The following is a 14,991-nucleotide window of genomic DNA, read 5'->3' on the forward strand; positions in this document are numbered from 1 at the left end:
CCAACCCATACTCTTCACTTTTAACACCAAATCCTCATATATTTTCTTCTCCTTCTACTATTATTCACTTTCTCCTCAAATTTTTTTCACTTTCTATTCAATATTTTTTCACTTTGAAGTTGTAGTTTTTTTCTAGCATATTATGGGTTCTTCTAATGAAAATGGAGGGGCATGGAGCATAATAGAAGATGTTAGCTTGTGTGAGGCTTGGGTCGAAGTTAGTCATTATCCAGTAACGGGCAATGAGATTAAATTTTCTCATATGTGGAAAAAAATTCATCAAGCATTTTGTGAAAGGGCAATTGGTTCTACACGTACGGAAATGGCATTATCCAGTAGGTGGAAAGTTCTTAATAAAGAGTTGGGGAAATGGAGAAATGCTTTAGCAAAAGCGATTGACAACCAACTAAGCGGAGAAAATCTTAGCAATGAGGTAAATTATTTGTCATTTTTCTTCTATTAATTTCTATGTCATATTAATTTTTATTTAAATGTTTCTTGCAATTTATATATTTTGTTAATATGTCTCTATTTTTTGTTAATACATGTTGCATTTTTTTTATTATTTCTTTAATTTCCATTAGTTTTTTTTGTACATGTTGTATTGCCAATATTTTAAAAATTCTCTTGTATTTCCATTTTTTTTTTTTTATAGATTATACAAGCACAAATGTGGTTTGGTGCTACCGGCCAAGGAAAAAAAAGTTTCAACCATACCCATTGTTGGGAGGTGGTGAAGACTTGTAAGAGATTCCAAATTATTCCAACCGGTCCGACGGTAGTCTTGAACGAGACTCCACTTCATGAGGCGCCGGCATCGGATTCACCTATGGATTCCCCGATGAGTCAAGACTCACCCATTGAAAATAATCCAAGGCCTATTGGGAGGAAGGCGGCGAAGGCGAAGAGATGGAGTAATTCTAGCAAGAATGCAGAGAAGTTTTTGGAGGAACTTTCAAAGCACCAAGCCATGAGAATTGAAATGGACTTGAAACAACAAGAGCACGATATGGCAGTTCAAGCAGAATATGCAAAAGAAAGGGAGTATGCACGCAAAGAAAGGGAGTATGCACGCGAACAAAACATTGAAAAAAAAAAATCGGGAAACCATGGCCATGGATACAAGCCATATGTCTCCCGAAACAAAACAATTTTGGAAGCTAGAACGAAGGGATGTTATGAGACGAAGACTTTTTCGTGACGATGGACCTAGCAACACCGATTGGTTAAATGATGGAAACCATTAAAATAGTTTGTTTGCCTTTAATGTCTTAGTTTACTTGCCTTTGATTTCATTGTATTTTTTTTGTTTTGTTTAATTCATGTACCTTTGATTTCATTGTATTTTTTGTTTTGTTTAATTCATGTATTTTATTTTATTATTAGTTGTATTGCTTTTCTTTTAGTCAATAAAGAAAATATTCAACAAAATTCCTTTTTATTCAAAACATTCCATACATAAAAAACAAACCACAACCAAAGCATAAAAAATAAAACAAACCACAACCAAAGCATAAAAAAAAAAAAAACAACCCACAACCAAAGCATAATACAATAAAACAAACCACAACCAAAGCATAAAAAATAAACAACCCACAACCAAAGCATAAAAAATAAACAACCCACAACCAAAGCATAATAAAATAAAAACAACTTCTTCACTTCACTTTATTCACCTTCATTTCCTTCATTGCCTTTCACCGCCCATAAATGCTCCATCAAGTCAACTTGACGGTGTTCATGAATATAGGACGATTGCATCTCCGTGTAGCGATCAATCATACGGGGCATGAAACTACCGTCTCTAACCAACGGTTCATGCTGCATTGCTTCTCCATTTGGCCCCACTGGTTTTTCATAAATTCGTGTTAGGGCCGTGTCCATGGGATTTGGTTCATACACGTCATCAGCATCGTAATCATATTCATCTTCCACAATCATGTTGTGGAGGATGATACAAGTCATCATTATACTCCTAAGCACCTCCTCGTCAAATAGACGGGCCGCGCCCCTGATAATAGCCCACCTAGCTTGGAGGATACCAAAACACCTCTCAACATCTTTTCTGTACCCCTCTTGATAGCGAGCAAAAACTTTTTGCTTATGGGATCGGGGATGTGGAATTGTTTTCACAAATGTTGTCCACCTCGGGTATATGCCATCAGCAAGATAATCCCCGGTCTGGTAGATGGTATTGTTAATTTCATATGTGATATTTGGGCCTTCACCTCTCAAAACATCATTGAACACCGGGGATTGACCTAGGACATTCAAATCGTTCTGAGATCCGGCTACTCCGAAGAAGGCGTGCCAAACCCATGTATCAAAACCAGCAACTGCTTCCAGGATGATACTTTTCTGCCCTTTTCTGTTTCCGTAGTCCCCTTGCCAAGCTGTTGGACAATTTTTCCACTGCCAATGCATGCAGTCAATGCTACCAATCATGCCAGGGAATCCTCGAGACTCAGCTTTTTGGAGAAGCCTTTGCAGGTCCCTGGGCGTAGGTCTGCGGAGGTAGTCTCTGGTGTACAGAGTTTCCACTGCATCACAAAATCGCACCAAGCACTCCAAAACAGTGGACTTCCCCATCCGAGCAATCTCATCCACCTGATCAGCAGATGACCCATACGCCAACATTCGTATCACAACTGTGAACTTCTGCTGTGGAAGAAGTCCCAAATTTCCAGCACAATTTCTCTTTTGAACAAAATATTCATCATAATTGCAAATATCATGCATGATTTTTTTGGAACAAATGAGGTTGCATTCTATATCTCCTTCGAAAATCAACATCAGAGTACAGAGATTGTGGGATAAAATAATCTTCCATAAGATTCTTACCCCGGGAATGTCTATGTCTGTCCACATTTGGGCGACGGCCTTCTCGTGAACCACGGCGAGCCTGCTTTTCATCCTCCAGCAAAGCAACTGCTATGCCAAGTTGCTCATCTAGTTCTCTCTGCGCCCTTTTGCTTGCAGCTCGTCTACGCATTCTCTCTCTAGTTTCTCTCTCTTGCCTATCCAAAATCTCTTCCATGTCTGCCATTGAGAATGGAGAATGAAATCTAAAATTTGAGAAATGGAAATGTAGAGAAGAACTGGTGTGGGAGGTATGAGCTGAACCTCTGATTTTATAGAAAAATGTACACAGATAGATATGACACGTGGCGCAATCTTAGAGGGTGAAAATCTTATCTGAAATTTGAAATTCAAATGAAATTTCAAATTTCAAATTTATCTGAAATTTGAATTCCGAAATGTATCTGAAATTTGACATTTTGAATTTATCTGAAATTTGAATTTTGAAATGTATCTGAAATTTGAAATTTATCTGAAATTTATCTGAAATTTGAAACCGAAAATCTTATCCGAGATGAATAGTATTGACACGTAGGAACCCAAAAATCTTATCCGAAAATATTATCCAAATTAATTATTTAAGTAAACAAAATTGTGAAAAAAACAAAAAAATGAATAGTAATTGCCATGGCAAGCCCCTAACTGCTGGAAACACATTTTGCTGGAGGGCACTAGGGCAGCCACTATTCACGTGAATAGTGGCTGCCCTAGGGCTAATCTTGCCATGGCAAGGGGCAACTGGTGGAGTTGCTCTAACTGCTGGAAACACATTTTGCTGGAGGGCACTAGGGCAGCGACTATTCACGTGAATAGTGGCTGCCCTAGGGTTAATCTTGCCATGACAAGGGGCAACTGGTGGAGTTGCTCTTAGTGGGTGCCTAATTAGGTGAACAACACCTTACCAAAAGAAATAAAATAAAAGGTAGGTAACAACGATTTATTACCGGCAATATAATGGTGCCACATGTCTGCTGACAAGCCCGGCCTAGGCAGCTAGCTGGTCATATGGCGCCAAATAGCAGATCAAATCCCCTGGGCGAGTCACCACCGTATCATCTCTAGGATCACCCATTCTCCAGTCAATTGTAAATGCAGGTACCAATTACCGCGCGGTAAAAATATAGTCGTCTAGTCTCCATTTTAGCTTGTTTGTTGAAAAGTGGGGAGCAAATACTCAACTGAGAATTTGAAGCTGGAGCTTTGAAAATCAATGGACTCTTGAGTCAATCAGTCTGGGCTCGTCCTCAACAATCCGAATTTCAATTTTCAGGTAAACTGCGTGATTTTGAAGATAATTGACTGTACGGAATCTCCAACTCCAACTGCTTCAGCTGAGCGGAAGTTTGTTTCTTCATGTAGCATTAGGGTTTTTGTCACTGTGGAGCTTCACGGCGTTGATCGGCGATGGATGTAGGAGAAGGTACCGTGCAGGAAATTGTGCCACAGAAGGAGAAAGAACCTACAGAAGATGAGAAGAGGTAGGTAGTTTCAATTTGTTTTTGTTTTTGAATTTTTTTTTAGTGAGTTATTATTTCCTGAATTGCAAGATAATCAGTTTGTGAAATGCTATTTTAATTTCATTGAATTGATTTTATTTTGTGATTATAGGAGACAGAAAATAGCGCCTGGAACTTTGATGAAGGCAGTGGTGAGGCCTGGTGGAGGTGATGCAACACCTTCAGATAATTACCAGGTTGAGCTTACATTGCCTATTCATTTCATTATCTACAATTGCAATTGAAATGTGTCACGTTAATGAGTTTTGGTGGTTAATGTTATGGAAGCAAATGGTGAAAGCTAAATTGTGCTGTACATTTTGCAGGTCGTATATCATTATACTGTTAGAACATTGGATGGAGTTGTTGTTGAATCTTCCAGATCTGAATATGGAGGCAAGTTGAATTACGTGCTATTGAGCACATTTTGACATGTCTATATAGATTCATTTTGCTCGAGCTTTGAGTAAAATGATGTTAAAGTGCTCTATTGTATTTATTGGATTGAATAAACACTTTTTAACAGGCAAGGGTATCCCAATAAGACATGTTTTGGGCAAGAGCAAGATGATAGTGGGATTGCTAGAAGGAATTCCAACAATGTTGAAGGGTGAAATTGCAATGGTAATATCTTCCTCATTTCGTGAGCTTGATGTCTGCCTTTGAATGTGTGTATTTTAGCTCATTGTTATGCATGCTGGTGTATCTGGCTCATTGTTTACTGATTCTAATATTTCTTTTTTCAGTTCAAAATGAAACCTCAAGTGCATTATGGTGAGGATGACTGCCCAGTTGTAGCTCCCAGTAGCTTTCCAAAGGATGATGAACTTCATTTTGAAATTGAGATGATAGATTTCTTTAAAGCCAAGGCAAGACTTTCAAAACAGAAATCTTCATTTTTAAATCATAATATCTTTGACATGGTGGAAATTCCCCTAGTACAGTTGCTTGGATGGTGATCATGCACTGGGCTTCTGATACTTCATCCTCCTCCTGACCTCACACGTTTTCTGTCTTATTTATTTACTTTGGGTTCTTTTTCAGGTCATTAGTGATGACTTGGGAGTTGTAAAGAAGGTACAGGAAATACTAAATTGTTGCATTTCTGTTTGACGTAGTTAGGAGCGTGTTTATAAACTCAGAAATTCTTTCAGGATATATATATATATATATATATTTTGTGATTAAGTTCAATCACCGTAATCTGCGCAGGTGATGGTTTAGTACAAATGGTAATTCTCTGTGCTTTTCCCCCAAATTTGAAATAATAGATTCCCATTTAAACGGCAGGTAATAACTGAAGGTCAGGGTTGGGAATGTCCAAGGGAACCTTATGAAGTCAAAGCCTGGTAAAGACAGTTTTTCCCGTTCCCAATAAGTATTCTGTTGCTGTATTGAACTGTAGATTGGAATATGCTGGAATATTCTGAGGGAGTGTATGGCTGTTTTCAGGATATGTGCAAAGACAGGTGACGGAAAAGTGATTGTTACACGTACTCAAGGCGAGCCATTTTTCTTTAATTTTGGAAAGTCGGAGGTTGGTAACCCATTGCTACTCACTTATATGGGTTGCTTAGTTCATTTGCATTGTTTCATGTAATATTGCTCTTAGCTGGAGTTATCTGATGTGCTCAAACTGCTATGTTGGTGGTGCTAATTTCATTCTTTGAAACACTATATAATCCATAAACTTTAAAACAAATCAAGCCATACAGCCTTTAAGGTTGAGTGGATAAAAAGTCAATTTCAATATTACGCCTAAATGATACTAGTATATTTTATTCACTATTAGTCTTTGAATATAAACTAGGTACCTAAAGGTCTTGAGATGGGAATTGGTACAATGACACGTGAAGAGAAGGCAGTAATATATGTCACCAGTCAGTACTTAACTACATCTCCTTTTCTGCCTGCGGTAGAAGGTCTAGAAGAAGTTCATTTTGAAGTGGAACTTGTCCACTTTATTCAGGTGTGCAAAGTTCTTTTCTATCATAAGTCCAGTTGCTTCTTCACGTATCTTATCTTTTTCTTGAGGTAATCTCATGTATAGCTATTTTGGCAAGGATATGCTTTGGCGGGGTATTTATGAGGCTCTGATCTAGCTTTATGGTTATGTATTATCAGGTGCGTGACATGCTTGGGGATGGGCGTCTGATTAAACGGCGTATTCGTGATGGAAAAGGTGGGCTTTAAGAGTTTTAAAGAAATCTGCGTTCCTTAGAAACATAGATTGAGAAATGCTATTCCTTTTTTCTTTTCACGTCAGATTTTCCTAATTGACTCTGTTTCTTTTCAAGTGGTAGTTTTTTTGTTATGGTGTCTATTTCACAGATCTACTATCTGCATATGTTGAATTCATGCATCAAGCGTAATTTATCTTTTATACATTTGGAACAATTAGGTGAGTTTCCCATGGATTGCCCTCTTCAAGACAGCCTACTACGTGTCCATTACAAGGGCATGCTTCAAAATGAAGAAAAGACAATCTTCTTTGATACAAGGGTTGATAACCATGGTCAGCCTTTGGAGTTCTGTTCTGGAGAAGGCCTCGTAAGTTGTTCATAATCTTTGAGATGAAATTTTTATGTGTAGTTTGAAATTTTCACTTTTCTGTTTGTGCAATATATACGTATATAGGTATATATATTCAAATGTTAGACTAACATGTGGTTATAACATGTACCTCCTTATTCAGATGGCTGATTTGCATAGTGGAATTGAAGCTAGTTGTTAACCTTGTTTGTATATGAATGGTGATTAGTTGGGCTATTCAATTCAATGTGGTGAAACTTTTCTTTTGTATTGTAGGTGCCTGAGGGATTTGAAATGTGTGTTCGTTTGATGGTGCCTGAAGAGATAGCTCTCGTCACATGTCCTCCTGATTATGCATACGACAAGTTCCCTAGGTTACTTTTAGAATACTAGCTTACAATCAGTAATTTTTATAATGATTTGTAAAAAACAGTATCCCAAAATAATACACACAGAAACACAATTGGAAGTCTCCTCTCCTGTCATTATTTCTCTTGTTCTTCCAGTTCAAGTGTGTCACTGGTTTTTCCCCCATGTTATATCAGGCCAGCTAATGTTCCTGAAGGTGCTCATATTCAATGGGAAATCGAGCTTCTTGGTTTTGAGATGCCAAAGGTAATCTGAAGTTGTCCTTTCTACGAAGCATTTCTAATAAACTAATTAACTGAAAATTGACCAATATCATTTTGATAATGTTGGTATGGTGTTATGGTTATAATTTCTGAATATTCTGGGTAATTATTTTAAAATTTTTATGTTGACCTTCTGTCAAGTAGTTACTTCAATATGAGATGAACGTTTCACCTTTGAGAATGGTCATTCAATATTTTGCATAATTTTAGAAGTGAATTTTGAGTCATCATAATTTATACTATATTGTAATCTATCTTATCAACCTCGCTCCAGTATTAGCTTTTGGCTCAGAGTAACTTTGAAAGTGGTTGTGTACTGGTAGACTTATCATAGGTGTTTTGAATGCTTTAGATATTGATGCGACTAAACTATGCATACTTGGACATGCTTTATGCTTTTTTGGTTACCTGGAAATTTATCAGAACTATGTATTGATTTTTTTTCTTGCATAGGTCCCTACTTTCAAGCTCTACACTACATCATTCCTATTTCACTAGGCCATGTGGTTAATGCCTTATTCTCAAACTTATTGCAGGATTGGACTGGTTTGAACTTTCAAACAATAATGGAAGAAGCAGAGAAAATTAGAAACACGGTACGTATTATTAACATTTAATTCTTGCTGCATCAAACCATCTACCTGCTACTGATGTGTTAACACAGAAACTCATTGCATCAAAGTTCTGTTTGTGTGTGTACGTGCACAATTTTGTGGTTGCTCATATGTACCAAGTTTTTCTAGTGGTACAAAGTTTGGTTTATATTATTATACCGCATTCAAAGAGTAGGATATTTGAACATTTTTTTTGGGTCCAGTAGGATAGTTGGACTTTAAATCATGTGAAATTGGAACTTTGATGCATTTTTCATTTCAGGGAAACAGGCTATTCAAAGAAAGAAAGTTTGAACTTGCTAAGGCAAAGTATGACAAGGTACTATGCCTTTCCTTGCATGCTTCACCTTTAGAATTGTGAGTATCCTGTGGGTGTAGACCCATTCTATCTTCATGTAGAAACAGTTTTCTTACTGCAGTCATTTGTTAACTAAATCCCATTGCGAGTTGGCTGCTACTTGTTACAACTGATTTGAATTCTGGAATATAAGTGCCACTACCCCAGTTCCTTGTTTCAATATGAGCGAGTTAAATTGTATCATTTTATAAACGGATGATAATACTACATTCCGATGTTGTAATTAAATCATAATTGCTACTGTCTCCATTAAGTCATTAAAAATGTGTCTATTGTGCTTTTATTGTCGTATCTGTTGGATGATTGTTATGCAGGTGCTACGGGAATTTAATCATGTTAATCCACAAGATGATGAGGAAGGGAAAATATTTTCAAATACAAGGGTAATCAGTTTCCTTTGCTTCTTGTATTTCTCCTTTGGGTGTCTTATTGTACATTTTATTCTTTTACTAGAGGGGATAAGTATTCTTGAATTGTTTAATTCTTGATTCTTGTAAGAGTGAAACATGTTCGTTTCATCTTCTCTAACTCGAGTAACACAACCTGTATGTTTGATAGCTTTACGCCAATGATTTTGATAATGGATTTTACTTTTGAATGTTTGTAGAATTTGTTACATCTGAACGTGGCTGCATGCTACCTGAAGATGGGAGAGTGCAGAAAATCCATAGAGACATGCAACAAGGTATGTCCTTGGACTTTGGTATTGTAGTCTGAAGTCAATTCTTTGGACTTTGGTTTTTAACTTGTTCCTGGTGGAACTATCTAGGTTTTAGAAGCAAACCCTGGACATGTCAAGGCTCTCTACCGGCGAGGAATGGCCTACATGACAGTTGGAGATTTCGAGGAAGCAAAGAGTGACTTCAACACGGTAATGTTTATAAATAATTCAGTAATATTGTATTAATTTATCTGTAAAATCTTGTATCCCTTTCTGAATTCTCTTGTGGATGCTATTAGATGATTAAATTTGACAAGTCAACTGAACCTGATGCAACAGCTGCTCTTCTAAAAGTAAAGCAGAAGGAACAGGTGAGTTGAGTTGAGCAGGAACAAGTTTGTTTTTAATGGTTTGAGATGGAGTGCAAATTGTTTATGCTATTATCTATGTCTTGCAACTAATAATCAGGAAGTGGAGAAGAAGGTGCGGAAACAATTTAAAGGACTATTTGACAAAAAGCCAGGGGAAATTGCAGAGGCTGGAACTGAAGATGTAGACGAGACTGCAGGTGAAATCCACAAGAATGATGATAAGGAGGATTCTGACGGTGATCATTCAGACGAATCTCATGAAACCGCAGACGATGCACCTAGAACTTCTTGGCTTTCTCGCCTCTGGCCCAGACGACTACTCGCAGCCCTTGGGCGGCCAGGATGCACCATTTTGTAATCACACGTCTCTTCTTAATGTTTTTAAGTCGGGAATTGTTAGTTTTTGAAGTTGCAGTTCAATGGTGTTCCGGCCATTGGCCTCACCACTAGTTTAATTATAGATGGGTTTATAGTGAAAGGTTCAAGTGTTTGTAACCAATTGTAGACTACAGAGCGAATAGAAAAGTCCAAATACAAACGTTAAATCATGCTTCTTACTATACTCCACAAACAGTGGAAATAAAATTAGTTTAATTTCTTGCATGAGCTTGAAGAGCTCCAAAAATCATTGACTTTCAAGTTTCAAGGGTCCCTGTGAACCATTGATCTTCTTCACTGCTTGCATAATCATCAGGTCAATTGTTAAGGTTACAGACTGAGGTGGAGAAGCGAACGTCACCAATCACTTTTGAGGTCTCAAGGACGGTTTCTGTTTCTGTAAGAGCCATTTGACCTAATTCATCTCGACCTTGAGTTATGGAAGAAGACGCCATGCCCCAATTAGAGAGTCGTTTGGGGCCTTTCTACCAGGTATTTGATTTTGTCATTTTGTATTTAACTGGGTCATCTTTTGATTCTATTCGTTTTATCTCTCTCTCTCTCTCTCTCTCTCTCTCTCTCTCTCTCTCTCTCTCTCTCTCTCTCTTTGTAATAATTAATCAATAATCGTATTAGCAATAATGATACCCTTTTTAAGACAATGATGGATGGTAATTATCATATTAGAGCTGCATTAAGACATTGAACAGAAACATGCAGAATATTACACAATAGCAAGTCAAATTTCAAACCACAACCAAACTAGCTATAACACAGAACAACCACCACACATAAAACTTAAAGGAAAAAATAATACCTATTTCTATTATCTCAACTAACCATTTAATCTACCATCTCTCTAATAAAAATGGGATCACCTGTTATGCGGATTTATACTCTATTAGAGAGATAGTACGCTAGATGATTAGTTGAGATGATACAAATAGCAATACTCCTGATAAGACACAACACAAAACGACAAGCACACAGAAAACCAACACAAAAAGGTTACGAAAACAAACTATAAACTCAAGCACCGATCGGGAAGATGAAGATCGACAAATCAAACTTTGGGGTCGGCTACGTTGGGTTGGAGGCCATGAGAACGAACCTTGATGATGAAGAAGCCGAGGGCATGGCCGGCCACGGCGGCTATCAGGATGCCAGTATTGAACGACATGACAGCAAGCATGACCAAGTAAGCCAAAGCTGTGCGAAAAGTGTAGACGCCTGTCTGAGTGAGGGTGCATATGAAAGTCTTGGTGCCTGGTTTGTGTTTGGGCGAAACAGACAAGACTTCAACGGCAACAGCGAGGAGGAAGACGAAGAAGAGGGCCAAGACGTACATGGGAACGCTGTCATCAGGCCAACCACGGAAGAGGACGGTGACGTCTGTGGTCCATGTGAGGCTGGAGCTCATGGCACCATCAGTTGTGTTCTTCAGGTCGCCCTTGGGCGCAGGGGGAGTCATAGACATGCCAGGCATGCCAGCCATGTCATCTTGGTTAGACATCTCTCTCTGCTTCTGTGTGTGTGTGTGTGAGAGAGAGAGAGAGAGAGAGAGAGAGAGAGAGAGAGAGTTTGGAGATTGCAAGGTTAATTACTTTGGATGATCTGGTTTTTGGGGAAAAGGGATTTTTCTTGTTGGTTTTTTAACTTAATGAATGGAGGAGCTGGAAAGCAACGCTGTTGGAGGGGATGACAAGGGTTGAGAGATAAGTGGCCTTCTGATAGCTCAGATTCTCTTTTATTTTACATGGGTTTTGTTTGTTTCTTCATACGCTTTCTTTTCAAAAAGTAAAGTTCCCACTATATTAAACTTGAGAAATGCTCTCGACTTTTATGTTTCTAGACTCTGAACACAGACCATTAATCGAGCTTAACTCGTATTGGAAAAAAATTAGCAAAGTTAATTGGTGCTTAGAAAGTGGAATTAAGGAACCGGCAGGTTTATAATTTTATACATAGGAAATGGCCGAATAGACCCCATCATACGATAGGATTCGTTGTGCTACCTAGTGCTGTGTTCTAGCAACTTACTCAACAAATAAAATTATTCTGGTTTTAATGGTTCATTTTCTTCGTGAAGGAAAAAAAAGAAGAAGGAATTCATGGGTTGATTCACTGGTTTCATATAACAGAGTCACATCAGAGCAAGATATTCTTCACGACATAATTCATTTCATTTCATTTCCTTGTGCTAAATGTAAAGCCAATTCATTTACAAAAATGGTAAAATAATAAAACTAATCAACATATGGGCACAAAATCAGACTTCAGGCTGGGAAGGTTTGGCCAGAGCTAGAGAACTGGCCTTGACTACGAAGTCCCCAAAGGTGTGGCCTGCCACCGCGGCTATGAAGATCCCGACGTTGAAAGACATGACAGCGAGCATAACCAAGTAGCCCATGACGACTCCAACAGAGTAAACAGAGGCCTGAGCAATCCCGGCCACCATCGGATTGGTGGTTTGTTTAATAATGGGCCACACAGACAAAGCTTCCTTAGCAAAGGCCAGCACAAACACAAAGAAGAGTGCCAATATGTACATGCCAGTGGTTTGGTTAGGCCATCCAGTGAATAGAATTGTGGCCTCATTTCCCCAGTGGAAGCTCATCTGCATGTTCATCTTGGGCATGCCCTCCATTCTGCCCTTGCTTTGCTTGAGTGAGAGACTTTACATTTCTCTCAGAGACGGAGCCATGGGATGTGGTTTTGTGGGCTGGGATATGCAAGGTTCTGTTGTAGATTGGGTTACAATAAAGACAGATTAGTGTTGAAACCAATGTTTTTTTTGGCTTAATTTGGGGGGGATTACAAGGGGATTAGGGACAAATGGCCTTTTTTAGAGTTATTCTAAAGATGGTACACTACACATAAATTGAGAGGTGATAAATTCCAAACATGATTATCATTTTTATTTATTAAACACATAATTCCAAATATTACAACATGCAGTGAGTCATGCCAATGCACTGAAATGCAAAACACAAGTAAGTTAGGTCGGTTGCTTAAGATTGTGAACGGTAAGTTCGAATTCCCCTCCCTATAGATTAGATTAATTTAAAGCCTTGAACTATAGCTTGTAAATTAACATGCAGAACACAGAGAAAGTTAAATTAAAAAAAGGATACCCTTTCATAAATTTACAACAAAAAGAAAAAAAAGAAAAAGAAAAAAGAAAATTAAAACCCACCCAAGAATCGTTATTATCCGCACGTCATGGGAGGAAGACTCGCCTGTCTATCAATACCCGACCCGTCCGACTTCTTAAAAGCCCGGCTCCCGAAAAGCAAAAACCCGACAGCATGCCCCGCCACCACGGCGAGGAAAACACCGCCGTTAAACGACATGACGGCGAGCATCACCAAATAAGACAGCCCGGAGCGCAGTGTGTAGAGACCAGTCTGCAGAAACCCCACCGCGACGCCGTTCGCACCGGGCTTGAAGAAGCTGCAGTGGGAGAGCAGCTCGACGAGGACGGCGAGAACGAAGACGCAGAGCAGCGAGAGGGCGTACATGACTGGGTTGTCGCGGCCGGGCCAACCCGAGAAGAGAACCTCGGCGCTGTGGCCCCAGAAGAAGGTCATGTGCATCATCATCTTGCGGCGGCGCGTGGGCATGAACCCAGTACTTCCATTAAACGCCGGAGGCGGCGGAGATGGGATGTTGTGATGTGAAGCAGCCATTTGGTTAGTTTATAGCAGAGTTTTGATGGGGCAATTGTAATGGCTAGCCTAATATTTTCGACAATTGTCCATATATATATGTATTGTATATGGTTGATTGATGAACATGAAGAATGGTAGAAGATTATGCAATGCAATAGATTAAAATGTGGGCATATGGCAGTCGGCGAAACGGACGCAAGGCAAGGGTTTATGGACCCACGAAAGAGGGAACAGAATGAGAATTTCTCTCGTTTTGGACTCGTGGTAGCTCACGCTCTTTATTTTGTTGCTGCAGCATCATATCATTATCAACTTTTGTGGTCTCACAACGAAAGCACAGTTTTATTTATGCCAATTAATTTAATTCCAAGTTTAAGAAAATTGCATGCAAGATATATCTGGCAAGAGATGATTTCTCTTAATAAATCTAATCTACCCAACAATTATGATTTTAAATGAATATCAAGTAAATGGTAAATAAGATAAATCTTACACATGATATTCATTTGTAAATTAATCTAACCTACGAGAAAAAGTATTTAAACTCGGCCAATTGAGCTTACCCTTCAACCTTATATAAATTAATGTTACAAAATAAATCCTATGTCATAATTTCACAAGTGCGAGTGGAAAAGTGGAAGGTGATGGAGGTGCGCGTAGGAGTGGAATTAGGATTAGTTCACAGATGAGCTGTGAGTATGAGCATGACTGGTTTCCAAGCAATTCCTGCACGAAAGCTGCCAGACTCAAACCAAAACTATTATTCTCTCTCTCTCTCTCTCTCTCTCTCTCTCTCTCTCTCTCTGGCTTAAAAGGAGGCTCAGACTGAAACCAGAAAAGGAATACAGAGATGTTTGATATTTCATGACTTGTCACTAGTCCCTCAGTCCATGCACACCAACCCTGATTGCCACGTGGAAACTGATGTAGCAGCAGCTGGTTGGCTCTGTTGGTCTGCTACAATATTGAGCCCAACCCCATTTCAGTGTTTGTGCTTTCTTGGCTTGGTTTTGCTTGTTTGTTGATCAGAGTAATTCTGGACATTTTATTCTTCTGGTAAAATACAATGACTTTTTCTACAGTGAAACTTTAATTGGCAAACAACAGACTTTCAATTTATTTTTATTTATTGAAAGTTGGCGAATCCAAAGAATTAATGGGGCAAGAAATTATCAAACAGGTTGCTCTCAGAGTTTCGTGCAGCTATACTCGTTTTTCTAAATTGTTTTTAAAAATAGTCTAGCTGCACGGCTTTACCTTTTTGACATGTGGCGCATAGACGTTGGACGGGTCTTTATATATAAAAAAAATAGTATAGCTGCAGGCTATACTTGATTTTTTTAGAATTTATTTTACGAAATAGTATAGCCATGCGGCTATACTTGTTTTTCCTTTTTCTAAAAAAACAGTATAGCTGCC

General features: G+C 38.6%; 4 protein-coding genes across 4 annotated transcripts; 1 reads left to right on the forward strand and 3 right to left on the reverse strand.

Moving 5' to 3' along the window:
- The first annotated feature begins 3,998 nt into the window (after positions 1-3,998).
- Positions 3,999-10,127, forward strand: LOC117630968 (peptidyl-prolyl cis-trans isomerase PASTICCINO1). Its single transcript, XM_034363854.1, has 21 exons — positions 3,999-4,129; positions 4,219-4,337; positions 4,468-4,552; positions 4,682-4,751; positions 4,882-4,979; positions 5,102-5,224; positions 5,400-5,432; positions 5,646-5,704; positions 5,808-5,892; positions 6,166-6,324; positions 6,480-6,537; positions 6,757-6,905; positions 7,164-7,261; positions 7,433-7,502; positions 8,056-8,115; positions 8,396-8,452; positions 8,806-8,874; positions 9,099-9,176; positions 9,261-9,362; positions 9,452-9,523; positions 9,621-10,127. Exons 2-21 carry the CDS (start codon positions 4,264-4,266, stop codon positions 9,879-9,881), a joined length of 1,860 nt encoding a protein of 619 aa, XP_034219745.1. The 5' UTR covers positions 3,999-4,129; positions 4,219-4,263; the 3' UTR covers positions 9,882-10,127.
- Positions 10,128-10,566: 439 nt separating this feature from the next.
- LOC117630969 (copper transporter 6-like) lies at positions 10,567-11,670 on the reverse strand. Its single transcript, XM_034363855.1, has one exon. The coding sequence runs from the start codon at positions 11,412-11,414 to the stop codon at positions 10,965-10,967; it is 450 nt and encodes a 149-aa protein (XP_034219746.1). The 5' UTR covers positions 11,415-11,670; the 3' UTR covers positions 10,567-10,964.
- Positions 11,671-12,170: 500 nt separating this feature from the next.
- On the reverse strand, positions 12,171-12,548 carry LOC117630522 (copper transporter 2-like). Its single transcript, XM_034363230.1, has one exon. The coding sequence runs from the start codon at positions 12,546-12,548 to the stop codon at positions 12,171-12,173; it is 378 nt and encodes a 125-aa protein (XP_034219121.1).
- Positions 12,549-12,978: 430 nt separating this feature from the next.
- Positions 12,979-13,712, reverse strand: LOC117632492 (copper transporter 6-like). The gene has a single exon (XM_034365984.1). It carries the CDS (start codon positions 13,588-13,590, stop codon positions 13,111-13,113), a length of 480 nt encoding a protein of 159 aa, XP_034221875.1. The 5' UTR covers positions 13,591-13,712; the 3' UTR covers positions 12,979-13,110.
- Between the last annotated feature and the right edge of the window lie 1,279 nt (positions 13,713-14,991).

Source organism: Prunus dulcis, chromosome 6 (genome assembly GCF_902201215.1).
Source record: "Prunus dulcis chromosome 6, ALMONDv2, whole genome shotgun sequence".
Taxonomy (NCBI): domain Eukaryota; kingdom Viridiplantae; phylum Streptophyta; class Magnoliopsida; order Rosales; family Rosaceae; genus Prunus; species Prunus dulcis.